At 50.1% G+C, this 15,234-nt stretch overlaps 1 protein-coding gene across 1 annotated transcript in view; it reads right to left on the bottom strand.

Moving 5' to 3' along the window:
- The window catches only part of CDS2 (CDP-diacylglycerol synthase 2), an 86,453-nt gene that overhangs the window by 8,380 nt on the left and 62,839 nt on the right, over nt 1–15,234 (bottom strand). Inside the window, exons 8-11 of the mRNA XM_038746466.1 lie at nt 10,731–10,818; nt 6,992–7,060; nt 2,542–2,694; nt 1,901–2,020 (exon numbers count right to left, since the gene is read on the bottom strand). Coding sequence (XP_038602394.1) covers nt 1,901–2,020; nt 2,542–2,694; nt 6,992–7,060; nt 10,731–10,818 — 430 coding nt within the window. The remainder of the gene's footprint in view (nt 1–1,900; nt 2,021–2,541; nt 2,695–6,991; nt 7,061–10,730; nt 10,819–15,234) is intronic.

The raw sequence follows: 15,234 nt of genomic DNA, 5'->3' as shown, positions 1-15,234 counted from the left end.
CCAGTTTGGGCAGGGGGAGAGGAGGAGGAAGGGGGAGGAAGGGGAGGAAGGGGAGGAAGGGGAGGAAGGGGGAGGAAGGTGAAGGAAGGGAAGGAAGGTGGAGGAAGGGGAGGAAGGAGGAGGAAAGGGAGGAAGGAGGAGGAAAGGGAGGAAGGAGGAGGAAGGGGAGGAAGGGGGAGGAAGGGGAGGAAGGGGGAGGAAGGGGAAGAAGGGGGAGGAAGGGGAGGAAGGAAGGGAAGGAAGGGGGAGGAAGGGGAGGAAGGAGGAGGAAGGGGAGGAAGGAAGGGAAGGAAGGGGGAGGAAGGGGAGGAAGGAGGAGGAAGGGAAGGAAGGGAAGGAAGGTGGAGGAAGGTGGAGGAAGGGGAGGAAGGGGAGGAAGGGGAGGTAAGGGGAGGAAGGGGAAGAAGGGGAAGAAGGGGAAGAAGGGGGAGGAAGGGAAGGAAAGGAAGAAAGGTGGATGAAGGGGAGGAAGGGGAGAAAGGGGGAAGAAGGTGGAGGAAGGGGAGGAAGGGGAGGAAGGGGAGGAAGGATGAGGAAGGGGAGGAAGGGGAGGAAGGAGGAGGAAGGGGAGGAAGGAAGAGGAAGGGGAGGAAGGAGGAGGAAGGGGAGGAAGGGAAGGAAGGTGGAGGAAGGGGAGGAAGGGGGAGGAAGGTGGAGGAAGGTGGAGGAAGGGGAGGAAGGAAGGGAAGGAAGGGGGAGGAAGGGGAGGAAGGAGGAGGAAGGGAAGGAAGGGAAGGAAGGTGGAGGAAGGTGGAGGAAGGGGAGGAAGGGGAGGAAGGGGAGGTAAGGGGAGGAAGGGGAAGAAGGGGAAGAAGGGGAAGAAGGGGGAGGAAGGGAAGGAAAGGAAGAAAGGTGGATGAAGGGGAGGAAGGGGAGAAAGGGGGAAGAAGGTGGAGGAAGGGGAGGAAGGGGAGGAAGGGGAGGAAGGATGAGGAAGGGGAGGAAGGGGAGGAAGGAGGAGGAAGGGGAGGAAGGAAGAGGAAGGGGAGGAAGGAGGAGGAAGGGGAGGAAGGGAAGGAAGGTGGAGGAAGGGGAGGAAGGGGGAGGAAGGTGGAGGAAGGTGGAGGAAGGGGAGGAAGGGGGAGGAAGGGGAGGAAGGGGGAGGAAGGGGAAGAAGGGGGAGGAAGGGGAGGAAGGAAGGGAAGGAAGGGGGAGGAAGGGGAGGAAGGAGGAGGAAGGGGAGGAAGGAAGGGAAGGAAGGGGGAGGAAGGGGAGGAAGGAGGAGGAAGGGAAGGAAGGGAAGGAAGGTGGAGGAAGGGGAGGAAGGGGAGGAAGGGGAGGAAGGAAGGGAAGGAAGGGGGAGGAAGGGGAGGAAGGAGGAGGAAGGGGAGGAAGGAAGGGAAGGAAGGGGGAGGAAGGGGAGGAAGGAGGAGGAAGGGAAGGAAGGGAAGGAAGGTGGAGGAAGGGGAGGAAGGGGAGGAAGGGGAGGTAAGGGGAGGAAGGGGAAGAAGGGGAAGAAGGGGAAGAAGGGGGAGGAAGGGAAGGAAAGGAAGAAAGGTGGATGAAGGGGAGGAAGGGGAGAAAGGGGGAGGAAGGTGGAGGAAGGGGAGGAAGGGGAGGAAGGGGAGGAAGGATGAGGAAGGGGAGGAAGGAGGAGGAAGGGGAGGAAGGAAGAGGAAGGGGAGGAAGGAGGAGGAAGGGGAGGAAGGGAAGGAAGGTGGAGGAAGGGGAGGAAGGGGGAGGAAGGTGGAGGAAGGTGGAGGAAGGGGAGGAAGGGGAGGAAGGGGAGGAAGGATGAGGAAGGGGAGGAAGGGGAGGAAGGAGGAGGAAGTGGAGGAAGGAAGGGGAGGAAGGAGGAGGAAGGGGAGGAAGGTGGAGGAAGGGGAGGAAGGGGAGGAAGGTGGAGGAAGGGGAGGAAGGTGGAGGAAGGTGGAGTAAGGGGAGAGGCACCCCCGCCTACTTTGATCTTGAAGGCTCGTTTGAACCCGCTGGCAAAGAAGCCTCCGAAGGGTCCGATGAGGGAGGCGAAGGTGGACAGGGCGATGCTGTGGATCTGGAAGGGGTACATCCGCACCGTTTCCTGCGGGGAGGGACGGAAGGAGACGGCGGACATCGGGATGGGGCGGCGAGACGGAGGGGAGGCTCCCACCGGTGCCTGCCGTCGGCCCCCCCGGGCTCCCCCGGTCCCCGCCGGACCCCGCCGCCCGCGGGCACAGAGCCGGGTCACCCGAGGGTGCGGTCTCTCTCGGGCGGCCGGCTCTCCATCCTCTCGGCCACGAGCTCCCCGAGTGCCCAGGGAGCGCTCCAAAAATACCTCTAGCCTGTGAGCCCGCTGTTGGGTAGGGACCGTCTCTCTACGTTGCCAACTTGGACTTCCCAAGCGCTCAGTCCAGCGCTCTGCACACAGTAAGCGCTCAATAAATACGACTGAATGAAGGAATGATTGAAAATACCAGCGACGGGCCGAGCGAGGGTCTCCCGCGGCCCAGCGTCCGCCCCGGGAACCCTCCGGGTACCAGGCACCCCGCTTCCCGTCCCCTCGGAGGGCGAGTGTTCCCGGGGGCCGGGGCGGGGGAGGTTTGGGGGGCGCCCAGGCCGTACCCATCCGACGAGGGTGCGCAGGCCGGCCGGGAGGCTGTAGTCGTGCAGGCGGAAGAGCTGGGAAGGCTCGCAGTCCACCGTGAAGCCGTTGCTGTCGCTGCTGTACTCCACCGGGCAGATGAAGCATCGGTAGCCGGACATCACGTACGACAGCTGCCGAGGGGAGACCGGGATTCGGGCCGGGCGGGCGGCGGGATGGACGGGGAGGATCCGGAGGACGGGCCCAGGACCACAGGGATGAGGCCCAGGGAAGGACCAGGGCAGGGGCCGGGAGGAGGAGGAGGAAGGCGAGGGCCAGGGTGGAGGAAGGCCGAGCGAGGACAAGATTGGGAAGGGAGGGAGGAAACAAAGAAGGAAAGAGCCCAGGCTTTGGAGTCAGAGGTCAGGGGTTCAAATCCCGGCTCCGCCAACTGTCAGCTGTCAAATCACTTCACTGCTCTGGGCCTCAGTTCCCTCATCTGGAAAATGGGGGTGAAGACTGGGAGCCCCCCGTGGGACAACCTGATCACCCTGTATCCCCCCCAGCGCTTAGAATGGTGCTTTGTACATAGTAAGCGCTTAATAAATGCCATCATCATCATCATCATCATCAGATCAAGAACCAACTTGGAGTGGTTCTTTCTTGTTCATTCCCTCTGTCTCTCCTCCTCTCTCATTTTCTCTTTTATTCTGTCTCCCCTCAGTGAATGTCCCTCTCTCTTGCTCTCAAATCTCTCTCATTTTCTGTCCCTCCCTCCTTTTCTCTTTCATTCTCTCCCCCTCTCATTGTTTGTCCCCCTCTCGGTGTCTGTCCTCCCATCATTCTTTCTCCCCGTCTCATATTCTCTCATTCTCTCCCCGTCTCTTTTTCTCTCAGTCTCTCACTTTCTCCTCTAAATTGCCCTATTCTCTCTTTCATTCTCTCCCCCCTCATTCATTCATTCAATCATATTTATTGAGAGCTTACTGAGTGCAGAACACTGTACTGAGCGCTTGGGAAGTGCAAGTTGGCAACATCTAGAGACGGTCCCTACCCAACATTGGGCTCACAGTCTATAAGGGGGAGACAGACAACAAAACAAAACATTTTAACAAAATAAAATTGTCTGTCCCTCTCTCAATGTCTGTCCCCAAGTCATTCTTTCTCCCCCCATATTCTCTCATTCTCTCCCTGTCTCTTTTTTCTCTCAGTCTCTCATTTTCTCCTCTGAATCGCCCTATTTTCTCTTTCATTCTCTCCCCCCTCATTTCTGTCCCTCTCTCAATTTCTGACCCCCCATCATTCTTTCTCCCCGTCTCACATTCTCTCCTCTCTTTTTCTCTCAGTCCCTCTAAATTGCCCTATTTTCTCTCTCATTCTCTCCCCGTCTCTCTCATCTTCTCTAAATCGCCCTATTTTCTCTCTCATTCTCTCCCCGTCTCTCTCATCTTCTCTAAATCGCCCTATTTTCTCTCTCATTCTCTCCCCCTCTTTTTCTCTCTCATTTTCTCTCATTTTCTCCCCCTCACATTTCCTTTCGATCTCTTTTTCGGTCTTATTTTCTCTCCTCTTCTCTCATTTTCTATTTCTCATTTTCTGTCTCTTTCTCCCCCTCGCATTTCCTTTCAATCTCTTTTTCTATCTTATTTTCTCTCCTCTTCTCTCATTTTCTATTTCTCATTTTCTCATTCTCCATTTTCTGTCTCTTTCACCCCCTCACATCCTCTCATTCTCTCCCCCATTTTGCTCTGCCTCTCATTTTCTCTAAATCTCCCCTTATTCTCTCTCATTCTCTCCCCTTCACCTTTTCTCTCAATCTTTTCAGTCTTATTTTCTCTCCTCATTTTCTCCTATTCTCCTCCCCTCTCATTCTCTCAAACTCTCATTTTGTCTCTTTCTCCCCCTCATATCCTCTCATTCTTTCCACCATTTTCTGAGTCTCTCGTTTTCTCCTCTAAATTGCCCTCAATTTCTCCCCCCTTTTTCTCTCTCTCATTTTCTCTAAACCTCATTTTCTCTAAAAATTAGGGCATTTTCTCTCTCCCTCTCGCCTTTTCTCTCAATCTCTTTTTCTGTCTTATTTTCTCGCCTGTCGTTTTCTTTCAATCTCTCATTTTCTCCTATTCTCATCCCCTCTCAATCTCTCATTTTCTGTCTCAGTCTCCCCCTTACATATTCTCTCCCCGTCTTTTTCTCTCAGCCTCCCATCTTCATTTTCATTTCCATCCTCATTTTCTCTCACTCCCTCTCCCCTTCGCGTTTTCTCTCAATCTCTTTTTCTGTCTTATTTTCTCTCCTCTCATTTTCTATCTCATTTTCTCTCATTCTCTCAATCTCTCTTCATTTTCTGTCTCTTTCTCCCCCTCTCATATTCTCATTCTCTCCCCCCCTTTCTCTCAGTCTCTCAATTTCTCCTCTAAATCACCCTAATATTCTCAAATTCTCTCACCCTACTGCTCTGTCTCTCATTTCTCTAAATCTCCCTCATTTTCCCTCTCAACCCTTCTAGACTGTGAGCCCGCTGGTGGGTAGGGACCTTCTCTATATGTTGCCAACTTGTACTTCCCGACCACTTAGCACAGTGCTCTGAACACAGTAAGCGCTCAATAAATACAATTGAATGAATGAATGAATTCTCTCCCCCTCGCCTTTTCTCTCAATCTCTTTTTCTGCCTTATTTTTTCTCCTTCCCATTTTCTCTTGTTCTCCTCCCCTCTCATTCTCTCAATCTCTCATTTTCTGTCTCTTTCTCCCCCCCAAATTTTCATTCCCTCCCCCTTTTTCTCTCTCTCAATTTCTCCTCTAAATCACCCTAATATTCTCACATTCTCTCACACTCTTTTGCTGTCTCTCATTTCTCTAAATCTCCCTCATTCTCTCTCCCCCTCGCCTTTTCTCAGTCTCTCTGTCTTATCTTCTCTCCTCATTTTCTCCTAGTCTCCTCCCCTCTCACTCTCTCAATTTCTTTTTCTGCCTTTCTCCCCCTCGCATCCTCTCATTCTCTCCCCCTTTTTCTGTCTCTCATTTTCTCCCCTAAATCACGCTCATTTTCTCCCCTTCTTTTTCTGACTCTCATTTTCTCTAATCGCTTTCATTTTCTCTCTCCCCCTCACATTTCTCTCCATCTCTTTTTCTGTTTTATTTTCTCTCCTCCTCTCTCATTTTCTACCTCTCCATTTTGTCTCTTTCTCCACCTCATATTCTCATTCTCTCCCCCCTTCTCTCCGTCCCATTTCTCCTCTAAATCACCCTAATATTCTCATTCTCTCCCTCTCTTTTGCTCTCATTTTCTCTACACCTCCCTCATTTTCTCTCTCATTCTCTCTCCCCCTTGCTTTTTCTCTCAACCTCTTTCTGTCTTACTTTCTCTTCAGTTGTTTTCTCCTATTCTCATCCCCTCTCAGTCTCTCAATCTCTCCACATTTTCTGTCTTTCTCCTCCTGGCATATTCTCTCATTCTCTCCCCCTTTTTCCAGTCTCTCATCTTCTCCTCTAAATCTCCCTCATTTTCCCTCTCATTCTTCCCCCTTTTCTCTCAGTCTATTTTCTCCAATAAATCTCCCTCATTTTCTATCCCCCTCACCTTTCTCTTAATCCTTTTCTCTCGTATTTTCTCTCTTCCTCTCTCATTTTCTCTCAATCTCTCATTTTTTCATTCTCATCCCCTCATTCTCTCAGTCACTTCTCGTTTTCTTTCTCCCCCTCATATTTACCCTCCACCTTTCTCTCTGTCTCATTTTCTCTAAATCTCCCTCAATTTCTCTCTCATTCTTTCCCTCCCTCGCCTTTTCTGTCAAACTCTTTTCCTGTCTTATTTTCTCTCCTCTTCTCATCCCCTCTCATTCTCTCAATCTCTCCTCATTTTCTGTCTCATTTTCTTCCCCCTTCTTTCAATCTCTCTCCCCCTTTGTCTCTTCCCCCTTCCCGTCTCCTCTCCACCTTTTTTTCATTCTCTCCCCCTCATTTTCTCTCAATTTCTCTCATGCTCTTGATCTCTTCCCCCGCCATCTTCTCTCCCCCTCCTTTTTTTCCTCATTTTCTCTCGATAGCTCTCATTTTCTCTCCAACTCTCTCACTCTCTCTCCCTCCCCTCCATTTTCTCTCATCGCTGTCCCAGAGCCCACCGGCCGCAAGTGGGATGTGGAAATCCGCCCCGTCGAGGAATCTCGGTCCCTGGCTCCCGGTCCCGGCTCGGCCACTTGGCTGCCTTGTGACTCTGAGCCAAGTCGTTTCGCCTCCCGGTGCCTCAGTTTCCCCATCTGCACAACGGGGATGGATCAGAAACCGGCCTTTCTGTCCGTGTGCTCGGAGCAAGTCGCTTCACCTCTCTGGGCAACCGTTCCCTCGTATGGAAAACGGGGATAAAATCCCCGCTCTCCCGCCTCCTTAGACGGGAAGCCCCATGTGGCAGGGTGCTGGGATCTACCTCGGAGCTCAGCACAGCGCTTGGCACATAGTAATTGCCCATCGAATACCGGAAATACTCCCTACCAGCAGGCCGAACACCACAGTGGCAAAGAATCCTCCAATGAAGCCTTCCCATGTCTTCTTCGGGGAGAGCTGAAGGAGACAAACAACAGAGACGTCAGCTTATTAATAATAGTAATGACAGTATTTGTTAAGCGCTTACTATGTGCCAAGCACTGTTCTAAGCACTGGGGTAATAATATATGTATATATATATACATATATATATGTATATATGTTTGTACGTATTTATTACTCTATTTTATTTGTACACGTTTATTCTTTTATTTTGTTAATATGTTTTAATATGTCCATCCGCCAAGCTAGCTCTCTTCCTCCCTTCAAGGCCCTGCTGAGAGCTCACCTCCTCCAGGAGGCCTTCCCACACTCAGCCCCTTCCTTCCTCTCCCCCTCGTCCCCCTCTCCATCCCCCTCTTCTTACCTCCTTCCCTTCCCCACAGCACCTGTATATATGTATAGATGTTTGTACATATTTGTTACTCTATTTATTTATTTATTTTACTTGTACATATCTATTCTATTTATTTTACTTTGTTAGTATGTTTGGTTTTGTTCTCCGTCTCCCCCTTTTAGACTGTGAGCCCGCTGTTGGGTAGGGACCGTCTCTGTATGTTGCCAACTTGGACTTCCCAAGCGCTTAGTACAGTGCTCTGCACACAGTAAGCGCTCAATAAATACGATTGAATGAATGAATGAATAATAATGATGATGGCATTTGTTAAGCGCTTACTATGTGCCAAGCACTGTTCTAAGTGCTGAGGAGGGGATACAAGTTGATCAAGTTGTCCCACGTGGGGCTCACAGTCTTAATCCCCATTTTACAGATGAGGGAACTGAGGCTCAGAGAAGTGAAGTGAGTTGCCCAAAGTCACACAGCTGACAGTTGGCGGAGCCGGGATTTGAACCCATGACCAAAATGGGAATGAAGACTGTGAGCCCCATGTTGGACAACCTGATCACCTTGTATCCCCCCAGTGCTTAGAACAGTGCTTTGCACATAGTAAGCGCTTAACAAATATCATCATCATCATCACTTAAATACCATCACCATCATTCATACCCACCCTCACTCATTCAGAGATCACAGACCCAAATTGGCTCTTCTAGAGGAAGTGCACAAGGGGAAACTGAGGTGACAGGTCTGCTCTGGGCCCCAGCACGCGTCAAGCAGCGTGGCTCAGAGGAAAGAGCTCGGGCTTGGGAGTCAGAGGTCATGGGTTCTAAACCTGGCTCTGCCACTTGTCAGCTGGGTGACCTTGGGCAAGTCACTTCACCTCTCTGGGCCTCAGTTCCCTCCATTGTAAAATGGGACTGTGAGCCCCATGAGGGACAACCTGATCATGTTGTATCTCCCCCAGCGCTTAGAACAGTGCTTGGCATGTAGTAAGCGCTTGACAAATACCATCATTATTATTATTATGATTATTATCTCTCTCTGTCTCTCCTTGTCTCTGACTGTCTCTCTGTCTCTCTCTTTCTGTCTCTCTCTCTGTCTCTCTCTCTCTGTCTCCCTGTCTCTCCCTCTCTGTCTCTCTGGCTGTCTTTCTCTGTCTCCCTGTCTCTTTCTGTCTCTGTCTCTCTGGCTGTCTTTCTCTGTCTCCCTGTCTCTTTCTGTCTCTGTCTCTCTGTCTCTCTTTGTCTCTCCATCTCTGTGTCTCCCTGTCTCTGTCTGTCTGTCTCTGTCTTTCTCTGTCTCTCTCTTTGTCACTCTCTGTCTCCGTCTTCTAGACTGTGAGCCCGCTGCTGGGTAGGGACCGTCTCTGTATGCTGTCAACTTGTACTTCCCAAGCTCTTAGTCCAGTGCTCTGCACACAGTAAGCGCTCAATAAATACAACTGAATGAATGTCTCTCTTTGTCTCTCTGTCTCTCTCTTTCTCTGCCTCTCTGTCTGTCTCTCTCTGTCTCCCTGTCTTCCTCTGTCTCTCTCTTTGTCACTTTCTGTCTCTCTGTCTCCTAGACTGTGAGCCTGCTGTTGGGTAGGGACCATCTCTATATGTTGCCAATGTGTACTTCCCAAGTGCTTAGTACAGTGCTCTGCACACAGTAAGCGCTCAGTAAATACGATTTAATGAAAGTCTCTCTTTGTCTCTCTGTCTCTTTCTCTGTCTCCCTGTCTTTCTCTGTCTCTCTCTTGGACGCTCTCTGTCTCTCCCCCTTCTAGACTGTGAGCCCGCTGTTGGGTAGGGACCGTCTCTATATGTTGCCAACTTGGACTTCCCAAGCGCTTAGTACAGTGCTCTGCACACAGTAAGTGCTCAATAAATACGATTGAATGAAAGTCTCTCTTTGTCTCTCTGTCTCTTTCTCTGTCTCCCGTCTTTCTCTGTCTCTCTCTTTGTCGCTCTCTGTCTCTCTGTCTTCCAGCCTGTGAGCCCGCTGTTGGGTAGGGACTGTCTCTATATGTTGCCAACTTGGACTTCCCAAGCGCTTAGTACAGTGCTCTGCACACAGTAAGCACTCAATGAATATGATTGAATGAATGTCTCTCTCTGCCTCTTTCTCTGCCTCTCTGTCTCTGTCTGTCTCTTTCTCTGCCTCTCTGTCTCTCTCTGTCTCTGTCTCTCTCTGTCTCTCCCTGTCTGTCTCTCCCGGTCTCTCTCTGCCTCTTTGTCTCTCTCTGTCTCTCTCTCTCTCTCTGCCTCTCTGTCTCTTTCTCTGCCTCTGTCTCTCCCAGTCTCTCTCTTTCTCTGCCTCTCTGTCTCTCTCCGTCTCTGTCTTTCCCTGTCTCTCTCTTTCTCTGCCTCTCTGTCTCTGTCTGCCTCTCTTTCTCTGCCTCTCTGTCTCTGTCTCTCTCTGTCTCTCTCTCTTTCTCTGCCTCTCTCTCTTTCTCTGCCTCTCTGTCTCTGTCTCTGTCTCTCTCTGCCTCTCTGTCTCTGTCTCTCTGCCTCTCTGTCTCTGTCTCTCTCTTTCTCTGTCTCTCCCTGTCTCTCTCTGTCTCTCCCTGTCTCTCTTTTTCTCTGCCTCTCTCTGTCTCTGTCTCTCTGTCTCTCCCTGTCTCTCTCTTTCTCTGCCTCTCTCTGTCTCTGTCTCTCTGTCTCTCCCTGTCTGTCTCTCTCTGTCCCTGTCTCTCTCTTTCTCTGCCTCTCTCTCTGTCTCTGCCTCTCTCTGTCTCTCTCTGTCTCTGTCTCTTTCTCTGCCTCTGTCTGTCTGTCTCTCTCTGTCTCTCTTTCTCTGCCTCTCTGTCTCTGCCTCTCTCTGTCTCTGTCTCTTTCTCTGCCTCTCTCTGTCTCTGTCTCTCTCTGTCTCTCTCTGCCTCTCTGTCTCTCTCTTTCTCTGCCTCTCTGTCTCTCTCTGCCTCTCTCTGTCTCTGTCTCTTTCTCTGCCTCTCTCTGTCTCTGTCTCTCTCTGTCTCTCTTTCTCTGCCTCTCTGTCTCTCTCTTTCTCTGCCTCTCTGTCTCTCTCTGCCTCTCTGTCTCTCTCTTTCTCTGCCTCTCTGTCTCTCTCTCCCAGTCTCTCTTTCTCTGCCTCTCTGTCTCTCTGTCTTTCCCTGTCTCTCTCTTTCTCTGCCTCTGTCTCTGCCTCTCTTTCTCTGTCTCTGTCTCTCTCTGTCTCTGTCTCTCTCTTTCTCTGCCTCTCTGTCTCTGTCTCTTTCTCTGCCTCTCTCTGTCTCTGTCTCTCTCCCTGTCTGTCTCTCTCTGTCTCTGCCTCTCTCTTTCTCTGCATCTCTCTGTCTCTGTCTCTCTCTCTGTCTCTCTGTCTCTCTGCCTCTCTCTGTCTCTGTCTCCGCCCCTTCCCACTCACCTTGATGAGCGGGGTGCGGCCAAAGAAGAAGCCAAACATGTAGGCCATGATGTCGTTACAGATGACGCAGGAAATGGGAACGATGAACCTTGGAAGCAGAGAGAAGGGGCCGTGAACTTCGGGGGGAGACGGACGGACGGACGGACGGACGGCCCCGCGCCTCCCGGGGTCGCCCCCCCTAAGACAGGGACCCTAAATACCACGACGCCCAAAGCAGCCCGGCCTTGGGGACGGCGCCCGGCCCCGGGAGTCGGGAGGTCCCGGGTTCTAATCCCGGCCCTGCCTCCTGTCCTCTGGGGGACCTTGGGCGAGTCGCTTCACCTCCCTGGGCCTCAGTTCCCTCATCTGGAAAATGGGGATGGAAGCCGGTGCGCCCCACGGGGGACGGGGATTGGGTCCCACCCGATTTGCTTGCCTCCACCCCAGCGCTTAGTACAGCGCTTAGAGAGGCAGCACGGCGCAGTGGGTAGAGCCTGGTCCTGGGAGACAACACATCATGGGTTCTAATAATAATAATAATAACGATGGCATTTGTTAAGCGCTTACTATGTGCTACGCACTGTTCTAAGCGCTGGGGGGGGGATACAAGGTGATCAAGTTGTCCCACGTGACAGTCTTCATTCCCATTTTATCCTAACTCCACCACTTCTTTGTTGTGTGACTTTGGTCAAGTCGCTTCACTTCTCTGGGCCTCAGTTCCCTCATCTGTAAAATGGGGATTCAGACTGTGAGCCCCCCATGGGACAACCTGATCACCTTGTATCCTCCCCAGCGCTTACAACAGTGCTGGGCACATAGTAAGCGCTTAACAAATGTTATTATTATTATTATTATTATTATTATTATTATTATTATTATTATTATTATTCTCTGTGCCTCAGTGACCTCATCTGGAAAATGGGGAAGAAGACTGTGAGCCCCCCATAGGACAACCTGATCACCCTGTATCCTCCCCAGTGCTTAGAACAGTGCTGGGCACATAGTAAGTGCTTAACAAATGCCATCATTATTATTATTATTCTCTGTGCCTCAGTGACCTCATCTGTAAAATGGGGATGAAGACTGTGACCCCCAGAGGGGACAACCTGATCACCTTGTATCCTCCCCAGCGCTTACAACAGTGCTGGGCACATAGTAAGTGCTTAACAAATGCCATCATTATTATTCTTATTCTTACTCTCTGTGCCTCAGTGACCTCATCTGGAAAATGGGGATTCAGACTGTGAGCCCCCCGTGGGACAACCTGATCATCTTGTATCCTCCCCAGTGCTTAGAACAGTGCTGGGCACATAGTAAGCACTTAAATGCCATTATTATTATTATTATTATTATTATTATTATCATCATTATCATTATTCTCTGTGCCTCAGGGACCTCATCTGGAAAATAGGGATGAAGACTGTGAGCCCCCCGTGGGACAACCTGATCACCTTGTAACCTCCCCAGCACTTAGAACAGTGCTTTGCACATAGTAAGCACTTAACAAATGCTATTATTATTATTATTACTATTATTATCATTATTATTATTCTCTGTGCCTCAGTGACCTCATCTGTAAAATGGGGATGAAGACTGTGACCCCCAGAGGGGACAACCTGATCACCTTGTATCCTCCCCAGCGCTTACAACAGTGCTGGGCACATAGTAAGCGCTTAACAAATGCTATTATTATTATTATTATTATTATTATTATTATTATTATTACTATTATTCTCTGTGCCTCAGTGACCTCATCTGGAAAATGGGGATGAAGACTGTGAGTCCCCCATGGGACAACCTGATCACCTTGTATCCTCCCCAGCGCTTAGAACAGTGCTGGGCACATAGTAAGTGCTTAACAAATGCCATCATCATTATTATTATTATTATTATTATTATTATTATTATTATTCTCTGTGCCTCAGTGACCTCATCTGGAAAATGGGGATAATAATAATAATAATAATAATAATGGTGGCATTTGTTAAGCGCTTACTATGTGCAAAGCACTGTTCTAAGCGCTGGGGAGGTTACAAGGTGATCAGGTTGTCCCGCATTCATTCATTCAATCCTATTTATTGAGCGCTTCCTGTGTGCAGAGCACTGTACTAAGCGCTTGGGAAGCCCAAGTTGGCAACATCTAGAGACGGTCCCTACCCGACAGTCCAGTGTCCTAAGTGCTTGGGAGAGGACACTGTAACAGAACTGGGGACACTATAACTGATTTGATTCCCTGCCCCGCGACATTTACTTATTTATTTTACTTGTACCTATCTATTCTATTTATTTTATTTTGTTAATATGTTTGGTTTTGTTCTCCGTCTCCCCCTTCTAGACTGTGAGCCCACTGTTGGGTAGGGACCGTCTCTAGATGTTGCCAGCTTGTCCTTCCCAAGCGCTTAGTACAGCGCTCTGCACACAGTCAGCGCTCAATAAATACGATTGATTGATTGATTGATTACAGTCTAATGGGGGAGGCAGATGATAATATAAATAACGATATGAGAAATTTATAATATATTTCTAGACTGCGAGCCCACTGCGGGGTAGGGACCGTCTCTAGATGTTGCCGACTTGGACTTCCCGAGCGCTCAGTACAGCGCTCTGCACACAGGAAGCGCTCAATAAATACGATTGATTGATTGATTGATTAGAGAGCACAGAACTCACAATAATAATGGTAATAATTGCGGCGTTTGTTCCGGGCTTTCGCACAGTACTGAACCCTGGGGTGGATGAAAAAAAATTGGATTTGACCCAATCCCCGTCCCCCCTGGGGCTCCCAGTCTTCATCCCCATTTTCCAGATGAGGGAACTGAGGAGGGAACAGACTTGCCCAAGGGCACACAGCCGACAAGTGGCAGATTAGGGATGATAATAACGATGGCATTTATTAAGCGCTTACTATGAGCAACGCACTGTTCTAAGCGCTGGGGAGGTTACAAGGCGATCAGGTTGTCCCCCGGGGGGCTCCCAGTCTCCATCCCCATTTTCCAGATGGGGGAACTGAGGAGGGAAGAGACTTGCCCAAGGTCACACAGCCGACAAGTGGCAGATTAGGGATAATAATGATAATAACGATGGCATTTATTAAGCGCTTACTATGAGCAACGCACTGTTCTAAGCGCTGGGGAGGTTACAAGGGGATCAGGTTGTCCCCCAGGGGGCTCCCAGTCTTCATCCCCATTTTCCAGATGGGGGAACTGAGGAGGGAAGAGACTTGCCCAAGGTCACACAGCCGACAAGTGGCAGATTAGGGATAATAATGATAATAACGATGGCATTTATTAAGCGCTTACTATGAGCAACGCACTGTTCTAAGCGCTGGGGAGGTTACAAGGCGATCAGGTTGTCCCCCGGGGGGCTCCCAGTCTTCATCCCCATTTTCCAGATGGGGGAACTGAGGAGGGAAGAGACTTGCCCAAGGTCACACAGCCGACAAGTGGCAGATTAGGGATAATAGTAACGATGGCATTTATTAAGCGCTTACTATGAGCAACGCACTGTTCTAAGCACTGGGGAGGTTACAAGGCGATCAGGTTGCCCCCGGGGGGCTCCCAGTCTCCATCCCCATTTTCCAGATGAGGGAACTGAGGAGTGAAGAGACTTGCCCAAGGTCACACAGCCGACAAGTGGCAGATTAGGGATAATAGTAACGATGGCATTTATTAAGCGCTTACTATGAGCAACGCACTGTTCTAAGCACTGGGGAGGTTACAAGGCGATTAGGTTGCCCCCGGGGGGCTCCCAGTCTTCATCCCCATTTTCCAGATGAGGGAACTGAGGCACAGCCAGAGAAGTGAAGTGAGTTGCCCAAAGTCACCCAGCTGACAGTTGGCGGAGCCGGGATTTGAACCCATGACCTCGGACTCCGAAGCCCGGGCTCTTTCCACTGAGCCACGCTGCTTCTCGTTCATTCATTCATTCATTCAATCATATTTATTGAGCGCTTACTGTGTGCAGAGCACTGGACTAAGCGCTTGGGAAGTCCAAGTTGGCAACAACTCTCTAGTCAGCTGTGTGACTTTGGGCAAGTCATTTCACTTCTCTATGCCTTAGTTTCCTCATCTGGACAATGGGGATGAAGACTGTGAGCCCCCTGCCCCCCGAGGGACAACCTGATCGCCTTGTATCTCCCCCAGCGCTTGGTACATAGTAAGCACTTAACAAATGCCATTGTTAGTTAATTAATGATAATAATAACGGTATTTGTTAAACACTTACTCTGTGCCAAGAACTGTTCTAAGCGCCAGAGCACTGTTCTCCCCAAACAGAGACCCCCTGGGGGGGGGGGTCTAGAGAGCCCCCCAATCATCACATAATAATAATAGTAATAATAATAATAATGGTATTTGTTAAATGCTTACTATGTGCCAAGCACTGTTCTAAGCGCTGGAGCACTTAGCGTTTAACAAATACCATTATTATTATTATTATTATTATTATTATTATTATTATGAACAGGGGGCTCTCTGGACCCCTTCCCCTCCAGGGGGTCTCTTTTGGGGAGGGAACAGTGCTTCGG

The sequence above is a fragment of the Tachyglossus aculeatus genome, chromosome 5, assembly GCF_015852505.1.
Source record: "Tachyglossus aculeatus isolate mTacAcu1 chromosome 5, mTacAcu1.pri, whole genome shotgun sequence".
NCBI classification, from domain to species: domain Eukaryota; kingdom Metazoa; phylum Chordata; class Mammalia; order Monotremata; family Tachyglossidae; genus Tachyglossus; species Tachyglossus aculeatus.
Note: the sequence above shows the minus strand (reverse complement) of the source record. Positions and strands in the feature narration are given on the sequence as shown.